Source organism: Frieseomelitta varia, unplaced genomic scaffold (assembly GCF_011392965.1).
Source record: "Frieseomelitta varia isolate USP_RPSP 00005682 unplaced genomic scaffold, Fvar_1.2 scaffold_495, whole genome shotgun sequence".
NCBI lineage: Eukaryota > Metazoa > Arthropoda > Insecta > Hymenoptera > Apidae > Frieseomelitta > Frieseomelitta varia.
In genome coordinates this window covers 54,927-71,349 of record NW_025110251.1, presented here as the reverse complement: position 1 = coordinate 71,349, position 16,423 = coordinate 54,927, and the positions used below count along the sequence as shown (strand labels likewise).

The 16,423-nt window shown below is 40.5% G+C and overlaps 1 protein-coding gene across 1 annotated transcript in view; it reads left to right on the top strand.

Annotated features, from left to right (window-relative positions):
* The window catches only part of LOC122533119 (dipeptidase 1-like), a 166,903-nt gene that overhangs the window by 120,869 nt on the left and 29,611 nt on the right, over positions 1–16,423 (top strand). The window contains exon 5 of the mRNA XM_043662514.1: positions 10,155–10,287. Coding sequence (XP_043518449.1) covers positions 10,155–10,287 — 133 coding nt within the window. The remainder of the gene's footprint in view (positions 1–10,154; positions 10,288–16,423) is intronic.

The window sequence follows — 16,423 nt, the reverse complement described above, 5'->3', positions numbered from 1 at the left end:
ACCTAGGGTTCCTTCGGCGACTCTGACACTAGGTTTTTCTTTTATTCCCTAGGATACAGAATATTCTACCCTATTTAGGTCTACCCTAGGTTCTATCCTATTTCGTAGGTCTTTGGAAACTATTTACATCCTAATTTTCAAATTAGAGAATCACCGAGAAATCTCCTCTTTCTGTTTGTTTGAATATTAATTACGTTTAACAATTGATAATTACAGAAGCCTCCAAAGAACCTAGGGTTCCTTCGGCGACTCTGACACTAGGTTTTTCTTTTATTCCCTAAGATACAGAATATTCTACCCTATTTAGGTCTACCCTAGGTTCTATCCTATTTAGTAGATCTTTGGAAACTATTCACATCCTAATTTTCAAATTAAAGAATCACCGAGGAATCTTTTCTTTTCCTCTTTTCTTCTTTTCGTTTGTTTTAATATTAATTGACAATTATAGAGGGCTTCAAAGAACTAGGCTTCCTTCGACGTTCTTCGATGACTCTGACACCAAGCTTCTTTTATTCCCTAGGATACAGAATATTCCACCCTATTTAGGTCTACCCTAGGTCCTATTTCGTAGGTCTTTGAAAACTATTCACGTCCTAATTTTCAAATTAGAGCATCACCGAGAAATCTTCTCTTTCTGTTTGTTCGAATATTAACTACGTTTAACAATTGATAATTACAGAAACTTTCAAAGGACCTAGGGTTCCTTCGGCAATTCTGACACTAAGTATTTCTTTTATTTCCTAGGATACAGAATATTCTACCCTATTTAGGTCTACCCTAGGTTCTATCCTATTTCGTAGGTCTTTGGAAACTATTCACATCCTAATTTTCAAATTAGAAAATCACCGAGGAATCTTTTCTTTTCCTCTTTTCTTCTTTTCGTTTGTTTTAATATTAATTGACAAGTACAGAGGTCTTCAAAAAAACTAGGCTTCCTTCGGTGCTCTTCGGTGACTCTGACCAGGTTTTTCTTTTATTTCCTAAGATACAGAATATTCCATTTACGCCCGTTTTACGAATAGTTCAACTAGTTTCTAGTAACGTGTAGCGATTGTAACTCCCGTGTTACAATCGCTATCGACGAAGTTAGACAGTCCTAAACTAACACTCGACAATGCAAATAGGATGTCTACTTTATCTACTAACTACGTAGCTTACGCTACACAGAACCTGCAACACCGAAAGATAAATTTAGTTGCATCGAGACCGATCGTACGTATATAAAGTGAAATAAGATATTTCTGTATGGATTCGTTGCTAACGACGGTAACGGGGCGAAATTTCTTTAGAAAGCTAGAAGTCGTGTAAAATATATCTCGGGTATATATCTCGACAATGACTCAGAAACTCTCGCTCTCAACGCGCTACCATTCAACGACTATTCAAGCAGCCAGCGCACGGATATACCGTGCAATATATTCCAACCCGTGTAATATATCCGCGGGTTCTCTCTTTCTGCGCTTTAAAGTACCTTTCGCTCGATCTAAGCTGTAAAATTACGTTAACGTTCTCAAAATCTTGGTGTATTAATTATATTTATTATATATAAATTATATACGTATTATATAATATAAATAAAAATAAAAATATAATTTAACAATACTTAATTATATTCAATGTAAATTGCGTATTAAATTTTGATTTTAAATGAACTGGTAATATTAATAATATAAATAAAGTATAATTATGGTTAAATTATTAATTAAATTAATATTTCATATGTAATTTATTCATATTAAATACATATATATATGTTAAATTAATAAAAAATTCTATATAATTTAATGAAAATTACATAGCGGAGTTAAAATTAATTATGATAAATTAAAGTGCCAGCAATAACAGCTAAACTTATGTAATTGAATAATTTAAAAATTTTATTATGGTAAAAATAATTTTCACGTTAAATTTATTAATACGTGCTAATTTTAATATCTTTCGTGGCGCGTATATTTCCCGTATATTTCACGTTCAGTGTTTATGATCGCCGTTTTAATGTCCATTTACATACAAATACGAAGCGTCAAAGGCGTCGCAACGTCGGAGTTTCGAATTTCAAAGGAAAAATTCCCAAAGCGCCGGGGGATTTTCCAATAATCGCGTTCGCACGGTATAAAAAGATAGCGGGGAAATTGATCGCGAGATAATAACGTTCGCCCGAGCGAAACAATTAAGTGGAAGCAATGGCATTAAGGTGAAATATAAGGAAGGCAAGTGTAGGAAAAGGTCTGGAGCCGAGTCATCCGATAATCCAATTGAGCACTTTCCCATGGAAACGACGTCTCTAAGGTTTCCCGAAGGAATCACTTTCACGCCGATAAATCGATCGAGCAGCTGCTCGAAAATGAATCCGTGCCGTATTAACGGCGCGACGGGTCACACCACGGGTTGCGAGGATCGTTCGCTAAGCTTGAACGTTCAGAGTGCACCCTGTGTTCGCGAGTGTCTACGAACAGATAAAGGCCTATCTTTCGAGAGAGCGGAGCGCCGATCGCCATAGTTTCCGGACGCGCAGCCATTTCTCTCCCGCCTCGATCCAGATTGAACGACGACTTTGTGAGAGGTCCTTTGTTCAAATCAAGACCCAACAACGGAGACGATTCGCTGGAAACGTAGAGAGACGAGCCGAGCAGCTCGAAAGTCGCGCTCGATGCTTTAAAGAGACAACGTTGCTCGTGAAATCTATCGAATTCTCTTGTTCAATCCTAAGGACCTAACGAGTGAAAATGGTACCATCAATTGTAGAAATGAAGGTAGGTATCATTCGAGGCTTCGAGGGATGGAAAGTTCTAGAAGAAAAGAGCAGTATCGTTCGAAACTTTCAAAGACAAAGTAATCAGAGAAATCCAGGGATACTTTAAAAGACAAAGTTGTTAGGGAAATCTTTCGAATTTTCTTGTTCAACGAGCGAGAATGGTGCCATTCGCAAAGAAATAAAAATAGGTATCATTCGAGGCTTCGAGGGACGAAAAAAATCATGGATTTTCTTTCTGTGATTTTCGGTTCTGCAAAAAAAAAAAAAAAAAAAAAAGAAAAAAGGAGCACAAAGTCGAAAGGGACACGATGATCGAGCGAGGCGAAGCCGATAGGGTCGTTGGAAGAGGTAAAAGAACAAGTATAGATTTGTTCTCACCCTCGCGAGAGAGGGCAACAGAAATTGGGGGAGCGATATGTTTTACGGCTTCTGGGGAAGACTCGATCCGAACTGGTTTCCTAAAGGATCATTTTCCTTCCCTTCGTATTATGACCCTGCGGCTCTGTATGGCTTTCGCTCTGCCATCGACATAATGAATTGACACCGGGCCGCGGCGTTACGTCAAATACAGCGAACAATATCGATGGCAGGCTTCTCTTCGCGTACCAAATGTATTACGTGCATTAACCTTTGCTTTACAACCAATTTCTTTCGAAACGATGCCAGATGCCGGTTTTGGAAAAAAGTTTGCCGAAAGTAGTTTCAATTTCTTGTGAAAACGACTGTGTGTGTATTTCTAGTTTCTATCATAATTGCCTAGCGAGACTCTAATATCAGACTCGCGACATCGTTCATCTTAAATGTCAATTTCAGTGTGTGTGTGTGTGTGTGTTTGTGTATGTGTGCGTCACGCATTGGCGACAATTGACACAATCGTACCGTTGCCATTATATTTCTGTATAATTGCCCGTACCCAATAATTAATTACGCGACACTTTTCTGCGAGAGATAATTTCTTTCCTAGCAATTAATGACTCCGCGGCATAAATTATATCCACGAGAAGGAATCACGTTGATGAAACGAACGAGGAGGAATTAACACGTTGGATTGGCCAAAAAGTAATTGCATGTTTTTCCCGATAAACGGACACGTATACCTTAAAACGTGATCAACTTCATTCCGTAATCCGATACTTGATTATTCAAACTTGTTCGAGAAAAAGAAAATGCACGATCTCGTTGACAATTGCTCGACGTCGATTTCAACAAAATGGACCGTTTCAAGTCATAATTTCTTCGAGCCGTGACAGGTGTCTCAGAATTCGTTGTGCAGGATATCGAATCGTTTCTTTTTTCTTCTTTCAAACGCGAAGCCACGAGGCTACAGCTGAGCAGATGACGAAACGAAGTTGTTCGTTTCTTTCGTTCGCACGCAGGAAGAAGAGAAAAAGGGCAGTCGCTTTCTAGCTACGAGCTAATAAAAAAAAAGAAAGAAAGAAAGAAAGAAAGAAAGAAAGAGAAAAAAATAAAAGAAACGAACGAACGAACGCGTTCCATTTACATTCCGTCTCTTCGGTTCGCCCGCGCGCGCGAAAAATATGAATTTGCATAAGCATTCGCAGTCAAATCGCGTTAAATCAAGTTTCTCGACACGTAGCCTGCCCGTGGCTTTCCCTGGTTCCACCCCACCCTCCCACCGGCTCTATTAAAGGGACGCAAGCCATTCCCACTTGGAAAAGTTCATCCCGCCAGTAGCTTAACAAAGTGTAACTCGCTAACGATTTTCAATTCGCTTAAGGCTTAACTTCTGTCGTTTTCCACTCGGGGCGCGGTTATGTCAAGTTCCACGGGCGTCATCGCGTCGGGCGGAGGATCGGAAATGACGTGGTGTTTTTCTCGCGGGTATATGCCGCGTGTACGTGTCCTCCTCGCCGCGCTTCCTTCACAGTTTTCACCGAGGTCACCGAGCTCACGTTCCTCCTCCCCTTTGCCCCTCGTTCTCCGCGAATTTTTATCTCCCCGGAATTATTATCCCGGTGATAACCCTCGCGGAGAAAACTCCCCGACATCATCGACACGGTGGTGAAACGACGAAATTCGACGATCTGCTGGCAATAATCGGCGACGATCGTCGCGCTCGTTTGCCACGAGTGATACTCTCGACCGACGAGACACACGCGTGGAATCGCGAAGCAGGCAAGAAAGTCATTTTCGGTCGTAGACGGAGAGAAAGAGCGTGGAATGGATAGAGGACAAGGAACGAACGTCGTGTAAACGCACACTTTGCAACGGTGCATCGTCGTTCGCGAACCGTTTCCTATAAAGGATTTCGTTATAACGTAAATAACCGGCATTATTACCGGAGGGCTGCCCGCCATCAAAAGGGGAACCTTTCATTCCGTTAGTTATTGCCGGGAGAAGAAAGGACGGTTGTCAAGAATATTGAACCGGGCCTGGGGATTTTACGGCTCGGCAATACCTTGACGCGTTTCTCGAGCTAACATTAATTCAGTATTACCGAGTACGAGCGGTGTTTGTCACTGTCTGGAAGAACGGAGCTGAACGTCGATGAATCATAGAGGAAACGAACTCGCCCGTTTTCAATCGTAACGTAGCCAATCGTAAAACCTGTCCCGACTAGGTTTAAGAAATCTGGAGAGAAGACGAGGGAAGAAACGACGGGGTCAACTGTGTCTAAAAGGGAGGAACGAAAAGGACGCGGCCTTTTAATTAACACCCGGCTAAGGAAACTTTCGACCGGTAATTGAATCAACAAGATTTTTTCATTTCTACTGTGCGGCGGTGGCGTTTGAAATTGCTTTCCCCTCGGCGAGGGCTACCGCGGCCACAATGAAGACCAAAAGAATTTTAATTGCAGCGCGGCGCTTTCCAAGCCACGCGAGAACGAACAAATTGTTTCCCATCGAACGTTTCCCCACTTGACGAAACGCCCGTTACCCGTATCTTTATTCTGTTCATTCTCCCCCTTTCTCTCTCTCTCTCTCTCTCTCTTTCATTCTCCTTTTTTATTCCCTGTCTTTCTTTTCACGTTAGGAAAAAGCCGTAACGTTACGTAAAATTCGACGGGGAGCAAGTGGAAGCACTTTTTCCTTTGAAACTTTCATCCACGCTTTCCTCCCTCTTCCTCTTCTCTTCTTTCCTCTCCTCTCTTTTCAAGTTCCACTCGACATCGAACATTTCCCCTATATATATCGGACAGTGGGTTTCGTGTTTTGAATAAAATACGCTAGCCGAACTATCTGTCGTCCGCATTATCTGCTTCCCCTTCTGGAAGAACGCATGTCTACTCTCTCTCTCTCTCCCTCTCTCTTTCCAGTCGGACGGCTTTATCTCCTGTCCGCTTATTAACCGCCATTTCCACTAGCTGTGTATGCACGTTTAGCGCGCGATACTACTTATACCGCACTCGCCTCGGGTAGCAGGGCGAGATAGGAGTCGTCAGGCTGGCTTCGCCGGGCTGCCCGAGACATTAACTCGATCAGTTAGCGATGTCGGACCTTTCAATCTTACGTTCACCTTTGTCCCGCGAAGAGCTCTCGCAATTGAGCAGCGAAAACTTGAGCAGAGGAAACGACGTGCGGTCTCGTTTGCCGAGGGACACTAGCGAGAAACCTCGCTCAACTTGATAAGCATTGAACTGACAGTTCAGAACTGGTAACGCAAAGACGTGGTACACGGTCAAAGATGGAATATGGAGGAGTGTGTAAATCCACCATCGATCTACCACCAGATTATGAAAATATTTCATCACGTCATAATTTCAAAATCAAATTATAAACCCTCGGATTACAAAGGATCAGTCATCAACGTGGAATTAAATTCGACGAGCTTTGTGTCAGAATGGCTTGGAAAGAAACGAGAATAATAACTCGAATAATCCACGAGCATTGAAAAATATTCGTCATTTTCGCTCTGAAATCTAACAGCGTGATTGAATTAAACATGATTAAATAGAGTTACGCGCCAACTGTCCGTGTCAGAGCAAACAAAAATTGTCACGCTGTCAGTGTACAGCGCTCGAGCGAGTGCCGGTAGACAAACAGACACGACGAACCTCCCCAACCTCTCCAAAAAAAAAAAATAGAGAGAGAAAGAGAGACCTCCGGTCCGACGCGTTCATAAAACATTTTACGCGCGATATATAAATTCCGGGGGTGAAAATTTTTCATTTTCGACGAGTCGTACGCGCGCGTACACAACGGCCAAGAGCACAACCACAGCCCCGGTGAGTATACCCGCAGCGCTGTGTCTTTTAGCTGGATCCTGTCATTTCATAGTTGGGAAAACACCCAATTTACCGTGAAAGTTTCAGCAACGCGGCAACAACTCAATTATTTTCTCTGGCCGCCGCGGAGGTGCAAAAAGCCAACCGTGAAACGTCGTCTCGCGTCATATTTAATCCCCCGTTCCAACTCGGAGACGGAGACGTCATTCCCCTTACTTTTGCATCGGCAGCATACCGTTCGTTTCGCGCGGAAAGAGAAGGAAACAAAAGCGAATGAAACCGACCAACGACGATGACGACGACCAGTTAATTTATAAACGGCTAATTAATAAACTGGCATCTTTGAGGAGAAGCGCCCGGTATCCACTGGGGACAAAGTATTCTGATTAAAATCCAGCTGATTTAAATAATCCCGCGAAACCGATTTAAATTACGGAATTGTGGAGAGTGTAAGCTGGAGAGTGAAACGAGAGATCTTGTGTAACCTGTGTTTGCCGTTTCCATCTTCTCATTATCTAGCGTTTGTTGTTACCGTCCAGCCTGTCTGTCCCACTTTCGCAGTGCTTTCGCTACGCGTTTAAATCGCATCCCCATTGAAAGCTGCATTAACGTTGCAATCACGATCGATTGATAATCGCGTTACGCGTCGCGGAAGAATAACATTTTTACGCAACGCGTATGATACAGAGATCGTAGCATTTCGTATTTACTCGTAGTAATTTCGCCGCGATATTGTTAAAATATTAGAGCGAAATCGTCGCGATTGAAGCATCAAACGTGTCAAATCGTCAAGCTGTACGGTGAAAATGCCGTGAGTATTATAATTATTTCGTTGCAGTTTAAATTGACGAAACACGTGTATAATGTTTATTCGATTTTCATCGAAAGATTTCAATATCCAGATCCACTCTGCGGACAATTAACACCGCGACTATAAAAGTGGCCAAGAAATTTTACAGACGTGGAGGCTTAAATTCACCCTTGTCAAAGTTTTCCTATTTCTTTCGCGTGAATGCCTCCGATAGAAACTTCACGCCTTAATTGTCGCCTTAGTTTTAGTTGTTAAAGCATTTCACCATCTCCTAGCGAAGACTGAGAGAACTCTCGTTTCCTCTCTCTCTCTCTCTCTCGCGTCTCCTCGCGGTCTCCTCCTCAAAAATCAAGTTACGGGAAAATTAAGAAAAGCAGCACGAGGAACAAAAATTCAGCCGAGCCGAGCTCACTCGAGCGTATCGCGCTTAACGGTTGAACACCTTTGTACAAAAAGCTATTTGTTTTCTCTTTTTTCTTTTTTTTTTTTTTTTACTTCTTTTTCATAAAATTTCGCGCCGCACGATGTGTTTCACGGGGCGCGCGATTACTATAACAACGTTGATGTCACGGCGGCTGCACCGTGAGAATCGGGGATGCCAATCGGGTTAGACGAGGGCCGAAATTCAATATTTACACTGGCAGAGAAACTCCATGGTAATCAGACCGCCGAGTAATTGGTAACGTTGCTTCTCAAAGCGAAACTTAGTGAAATTCAGGGACGCGCCTCATTGCTCTTTGTCCGGTCCCTTTCTCCTCACACTCGAAAACCGCCTCTGCCCGCAACTTTTTACTCGTCACACCGTGCCCCGGTGTAAAACCGTCGTTAATAACGTTTAGCTATCCCGCAACTTCGACCGATCGTCTCTTTTTTCGTTTCCTTTTTCCTTTTTTTTTTTTTTACTGGATCATGTTCCTCGAGCTAGTAGACGTATCGTCTTTAAAATTTCTTTTCAAGAAGTATCATCGTTCGTCGTGACGCGCACGATATATTGGTAACTTTAACCTCTTAGCTGTGAGTGACGAACATACTCGTCAGCAAGAAAATTGCAATTAAATTCTTTGCGAAGAGTGAAACAAGTTTCTTGGAATATTTCGAGACAAGATTTGACCAGCTCTTTTCACATCGTTTCTAAATATATTCTTGCCATTAATATATTACAATTGTTATTTGTTAGTATCAATTGAGTTATGATGTAACAAAATTAATTATTATGAAATTAATAACTTTTTAACAAAAAGCTAGCGTTATTTCCTTGTAATTTAATTCAATTTTACAATAGTTGCACGTAGTATAATCGTCGTTCCAGCAATGCAGGTACACACTTTTAAGAGCAGCATCACAGTTTAGCCTCCATTGATAATTCTTCTCACAATTTTCTCAAGAGACGGCATTTTTTTCCATTATTACCATCTTTTATTCTTTAGCGCACGTTATATTTTCGACTTTCGGTGTGCACTTTATCGACCGCTGTTATCGTTGAGATTCCAACTTTTATCTTCGTTGTTCGGCGTGAAAGAGGATTATTGTTAACGCGCGAGCTGATCAACCATTCGCGGGTAATAATTTGCAAAGTAGGGGAGGGCACTTGGCGCGGGCACGCGTGTGTAATTCGGCTCGTACGGCGAGAAGTGCTAATTAACTGTCTATCGTCCAGTGCTAAGTGTTCTCAAGTGTTATGATTATGAACGTATTATGACGCTACAATCGGTGGTTAACTAGCAGCGCGCGAACGCTGAAAGCACGCGAATGCACCATGAATATAAACAATCCGTGTCCGCATGCTCGCTCTGTCAGATTCTTTGATCCCCCCCTTTGTTGAAACCGCGACCGGCGTTAAATATTTCGTGCGAATGTGAAAACACCATTTCCAGAAAATACGCGCCGACAAAAATATAAATTGGACACACATCGCACAGAATTTGGAAATTTGAATGAGCCCGAACGAGTCTCGCCTCTGGCACCTTAATTTATTACTTTAATCAACTGCGTTCGTCTTATTTATCATGAAAATTCATATTATCTTCTTTTGTAATCAATCAATTTCTTTTTCTTTTTCATAAACTGCGTTCGTCGTATTTACCGTGAAATTCATATTTATTATAAAACGAATTCTTTCTGTTTTCTCTCTTTAAAACAATCTCAGATAACAGCGAACAACCCCGTGCCTCGCATCCGCTTTAAACGACGAGCGATTTGGATCAACCCACTTCTGGCCTCGATGTCTCGATTCGCGAGACAGAGACGGCAGAAAAATCGCAATCGCAATTTTCGTATGTCCGGAGAGGGGAAAGAAAAAGTCGAGAGTGGAAAGTTTACGGGTGTTTTCATTCTCGTAGTAGTATCTCCTATGGAAATAAAGTCGTAAAACTATCCGCAACATTTGCTCCACTTGCTTTCAGTTTTGGTCTGCCTACGTTCCATGCGGTGCGGCACAGTTGAATGCGGTTCAACTTTCCTTGGAACAGATCGACGTGATCCGCCGGCTCGCCGAGATGAATGCTCAACATTTAACTTTGGTTACCTCCGTCAAAGGTGAGCTTTCAAACTTCAATTCAACCATCAGTTTTTAATTGCAAACCATCGACGTGGAAAGTCCCGGCGTTGCGTTTCATTGAAAAGACCGAGAATCGGAAACAACGATTGGATTTTATTAGTTTTCTGAAACCGGGGCGAATTTTCTCCCCGTTCTATTCAACGCGAATTTTTTTCTTCTCCTTTTTCTCTTTCTCTGTTTTTCGTTTTCTCATCTGCCAATCGCCTGATTCGATTGCGAACAAAAATCGCTTTGCGCGCGAATCGAATCACGTTTCATCAGAACTCTGAGAAATCTTAAAATATTAGAAAAAAAAAAAAAAGATCTGTGGATCGAAGAGGAAATTAAAATTATTATAGCTGGAAATATCGGGACATTGGTATAAACGAAATTTATTCGGACAGTAGCCAAAACGAGATAAAATTTTTTTTTGAAACGAGCCGAATTTTCGCCGAACAATGCGCGCAACCGACTATTCCAAAAACATATGACATTTTCCAGATAAATCTAATTTCGCCAGTCGATGGAAAATGTTGTTGTAATAAAAATAACAATTGATCGTGCATTTACTCCGATAGAAAATCCATCGAAACAAATCACGTACGAATGAACGAATTGCGGTTAAAAACCGACATCGTGAAACGTTCGTGCAAAAAAAATAAATAAATAAATAAAGGTTCTTTCTAAACATAAAAAAAAAAAAATGCGATAAAGATAATTGTGCGACGTTCGGCTGTTCGAAATTATTCTTTCAAATTGCGTCGAAATTTTTCACGGGCGCGAATCCTAAGGGATCGAACGTTTGCTCGACTCAACTAGTACCGCGTGGAAATGCAAAATGCAACCGAAACTTGGCAAAGGAAAAAATGACTGAAGAAGAAAGAGTCTCGAGGAAAATTGCAACACGGAAGATCACAAGGTGTACGTAATGGTTCGGGCAATATTTATTAGGTACGATTCCCTAAGGTTGCTATAGAAATAAAAGATGCAGCTTCATGGCACTGAGAAACAGAAAAAGACCGAGACTTACGTGCCGGGAACGGTAGAGAACGTACAATGCATTGTCACGGATTTCGAAAGATTTATAACACTCTCGTATTTTACAACACGCCAGAAACTGGACTTCGTGAAATGGAACTTGGAATTCGTCGTTTGTTCAACTGCTTAATTGCATTCGTGAGACTGTTCCAACAATTTGTGGGAACGCAATGTAACGATAATAATTACCAGACGCGGGAGATTTAAAAGAAAGATATCTCTGAAGGGACAGAGAGAGGATCTTTGAAGGAAATTTATTACTTTCGAGAACGAAATTCCGAGAAACAGGAGGGCAGAGTCTCAAAGTAGAAAATTGTTTTCTACCTCTAAAATGTCACATAAAGCGCTACGCTTTGAATATTTCACACATCTTTTCTTCTATATTCTACGCGTGATTCTACGCGTCGACGCATTTCCTACGATCGAGTAAAAGTTTATTAATCAAGCTAAAGTGTCACGAGGTAACAACGAACGTGTCAATAGATTTGCGAGAGTTACGCTAATCACACGGTGCTCGAGAAAGACTCGATTCATTGAAATCGAAATGGGAACGCTTCATAAACGAGCGGTAGAATGAAAGTTTGTAGAGTTGATCTCGCCAAGTTCGCAGATGCGATGGAAATGAATAATTTTGAGGGAAACTCGGCGCGCAACAGTCAATAAGCAGTAACAAAACAGATTGTCAAGTTTAAGACGCTTGCTACCTGTTCCGCTGATAATTAGATTGCTGGAATCGCGAGTACCAACTGCGAGTAACAATGGATGCAACAGAAACGACAGAATCGGACAGGAAGTTTGCTCGTCGAGGAAACTCGAGGTGGACAAAGGAGGCCAGTATTAATTGCTCGATTTCTCTGGAGCAGTATCATTCAAGAGGAAAGTAATTATTGGCTCCAACTTGGTAACACAGTTTCACACTGTCCCGGCTTTTACCGACCGTTGGAAAAAATGTTTACTTATCGGCGGCTAGCTAATCGATGAGATTGCCTTTATGCAAATTTCACCCCGTCGCTTTCCACTCTCTCTCTCTCTCTCTCTCTCTCTCTTCCTCTCTCTCTCTCTCTCTCTCGTTCAGAGCTAACGGGTAAAACAGTATAAAAATACGATCTCGTAACTAGAGACTCGAGTTACGAGCGGAAATATTCCATTTGCTCGTTTCGATTCCATGGCAAACAATCGTCCGGCGTTTCTTGAATGCAAATTTACCAACCGCGGAAAAACAATGGGAATTTTTCACGATTAAAAGTCGGGGATAGGAGCAGTTAACACTCGCGTCGAAAAGGCACTCACAATCGATGACTGAATCGTGCAAATCCATTCTTTTTTAAATTGTTTGGTGAAATATTCCAAAAATGTTACTGACAATTATTATAATTCCGGAGCTGATTCGAAGATAAGTATTTTTCATGGGATATGTTCGGATGATGTTTGACTGGAGATCTTTTGAACGAGTGTGCGCTGACGCTTCTCTAAAACACTTTTCACACCATGTACATCAAATTGAAAATGTGGCTTCTTTCTCTCAAATTTGGCAATTTTCGCAAATTCATTTGGCTCGTTGCGGCTGGGACTCTTAAAAATTAAAAATATGGTAAAATTTTACATGATACAGCCGAGCACATTTCCTCCCTCTCTCTCTCTCTCTCTCTCTCTCTCTCTCTCTCTCTCTTTCTCTTATACAGTTTTACTCGGTCAAACAATGCGCGAGTTTCAAACTTTTAGGAACGTAAAATAATCTTCTGGCAAGGAGAGTTTGGAAATTTCACGCAGCAGGGAACGACAGAGAGAGAATGACACGGGAGAGAAGGGAAAAACGAAGGAGTCTATAACCCGCGCGAGAGAAAACTTGCAAAAGTTTTGGCGACAAGTAACCCGCGTCGGAAAGCTGTCAGCCATTTTCATAAGCTGAAGAAACTCCGCAGCAACTAGGAAACCGAATCGGGGTCGCCCCCGAAACGAACACCCAACGGAAAGTCACGAATGGAACTTTTCACTTGTCTTTTCAGCCTCTACATGCATTTCCCTTGGATTTTGCAGCAAGTCAAACAGCGACGGAGACGTAACGGGAACGTACGAGATTAAACGAAGTCGGAATATTCGTGAGAAACTTCTTAACGAGGGATTCGTCATATTTCTAACGCGAAATGTCAGCGACCGAGAGGTTGATAAATTTTTCCTTTCACAATTCAGAGATTGAAGCTTTATTCTATACGACGCGATTAGCAATTGTGCCTTGAATTGGAATTTGACGATATAAATGTTAAATATTTGATCTGAAAAATATAGGATACTTCAGTGGGAAGAATGTGAAGGTGAAATTGAAGTACCTTGGAAAAATAAATTTTTGAAAAAGAGATTCAAGAATTTATGCAGTCGTTTGTTTGACAAAACAAGAAACTCTACTTCCCACGCTAGCATAATCGGAAATGATAAAGCGGCTAAAGAAACAGCGGACTTGCCGATCCTCGATCGTTACGCCAACAGCTCCGAAATCTATATCTCTCAGCTTAAAAATGAAAGGAAACTGGAACAACAAGTGGAAATCGTCGTGTAAACCGTGGCTAACGACAAAAATCAAAAATGAATTTTTTAAAAAGACAATTGCCTTGTCTTTTGCCAAGACACGACCAAGTTGTAATCTCAAGGATCGTAACGGGTCACAAAAATACAAAACTCACCCACCAGTATCTCCTCAACAAAGAAGATCGTCAGATCGTCAGTTCAATTGACAATGAAACAAATTATTGTCCAGTGCAGAAAGCACACTACGAATAGACATCAACTAAACATAAATCCTTCCCCGACTGACAACTTAAAGGATAAAGAAGAAGCGGTTCTAAAATTGATACACTTTCCAAGATAGTCTAACCTTTATAATAAAGAGTAACCTTTGTAAGATTTAGTTCCAAGTCGTTAATAACGCGAGAGGATTGACTGTGAATAATGAGAATAAAAGGAGAAAAACTTTAGATCAAAATATCTTGAGAATAAATTTTCCCAAAGACCGAAACGCTGTTGAAGTTCAAAAAGTTTCACAGCGAAATGTTCTAACTTTCGACGAATTCTAGTGGAATTTTCTCTAACGCCAATTATTCTCATAAACAATTCGCAATCCAGCAACGTGCCAAAGATGGTTTCTGAACCATCAACTATTCCTTGCCTCTGCAAGGGAATCACCCCCGATATCCCGGATTGAATATTTCACGAAGCCACTTTTTATCACGCCGGGGGCGAGCAAAATTCTTCGAGCACTTTCGAAAAAGTGAATCTATCGCCGACGTCCCTATGGCCAGCGTGTTAGCCGTCAAATTCAAATTTTACGCCTCATTTTAAACTTTTGCGCCGCAGACTCTTGGAATTTCACCGCTCGTGCTTGAAGTTTGCCAACCTACGTCTCCAGCTTCGAACGTACTTGAACCTCGAACGGACAGTTGTATCCAGCGCTTCCGTTCAAGTTTGCAAACCGAGTTGCAAATGTCAATTTGTTATTGACACGTACATTACAAATATATATCGTATCGTCGGCCTGTAATTCCGTCGCATTCGCGGGCAACGTGAAAGCCGATAGTTCAACTATCGGTCAGATATCGTCCGCTAAACATCCAGAAGACATTCATTGAAAAATACAATGAAAACAAATTTCCTGCAAAGTGAAAAACTGAGACACCACCACGAAATTTATACAGATGCCTCGAAATCGAACGAAGAAGTGGGATATGCCATCGTTGAAAAAGAAAACAACACCTCACCTCCCACAATGATCATCTTCTCAGCAGAAGCATGTTCAAACGAACAGAATAATTTACATCGATTCTACGAGTATAACCAAAGTCTTATCAAATACAATGACATTGATGGAAACATTGCTACATTTCACACTGAATTTTCCAACTTGAACAAAAATGTAACAGTAATCTGAATAATAACGAGGCATCGTTGGAAACGAAATAAAAAAGCCTTGAGTGTCAAGGAATCATTGACTCTACCACTAAGCGAGTCACAGGCCTCTGTTCTATATCAAGAACTTACACACCATGGAAAAATCAACGTCAGGATGTTGATCAACGTATGACTTGATGACGTAATGACTTATACCAGATAGAAATTCCTTCTGGCGGAATGACCAAAAAAGAAAAATTAGAATCCATGAATACCTACTCAAGAAGACTGACCCTCTCTTCTGCAAAAATCTGTCACAACTCGACACGTATTATTTTATAGGAATGTACAAACTTTGAGTGATTCCATGGGATTAATTCGCCTTGACTTTCCAAAATCACTCCAATACTTGATGGATATAAATCTATATTACAAAATATATGTATCATAAAACTGTATTATATATTAATAATATATATAGCAATAGTAGTTTTATTATATACCAATATACCAATATTATATAATATATATAATATATAACTAATAATAATATATAGCAAGAGTAGCAATATTATATAATAATATATAGCAATAGTAGCAATATTATATAATATATATAATATATTATGGTATATATTATATATATTATATAATATTGGTATATTGGTATGTAGTTATAATATTATATAATATATATAATATATTATGGTATATATAATATATATAACTACATACCAATATACTAATATTGTATAATATATATAACTAATAATAATATATAGCAATAGTAGCAATATTATATAATATATATAATATATATAACTAATAATAATATATGGCAATAGTAGTTTTATTACATACCAATATACCAATATTATATAATATATATAACTATATACCAATAGTAATTAATTAATAATATAGACCTATAATCTCGATGTCGATGCGACTTTAAACCTGCACAAAGCAAGAGAAAGAGATTATTTGCAAAGTTGCACGGTAAGTTCCAAGGTAATTGTTTCATCTTACGTTTAATCATCTTCGTTTCTAATATCGCGAGCGACCGTAAGAGAGAATGACAGTCGCCGATAGAGTTTCGTCGGCTCGAATTCCGGCGCGTTAACGACGCGACAAACGCGGGGCAAAGGTCGCGTGCAATGTGCGGAAAAACGAGAGGAAAACACGAGGGCAAGCGCAACACCGAGTCGACGACACGAA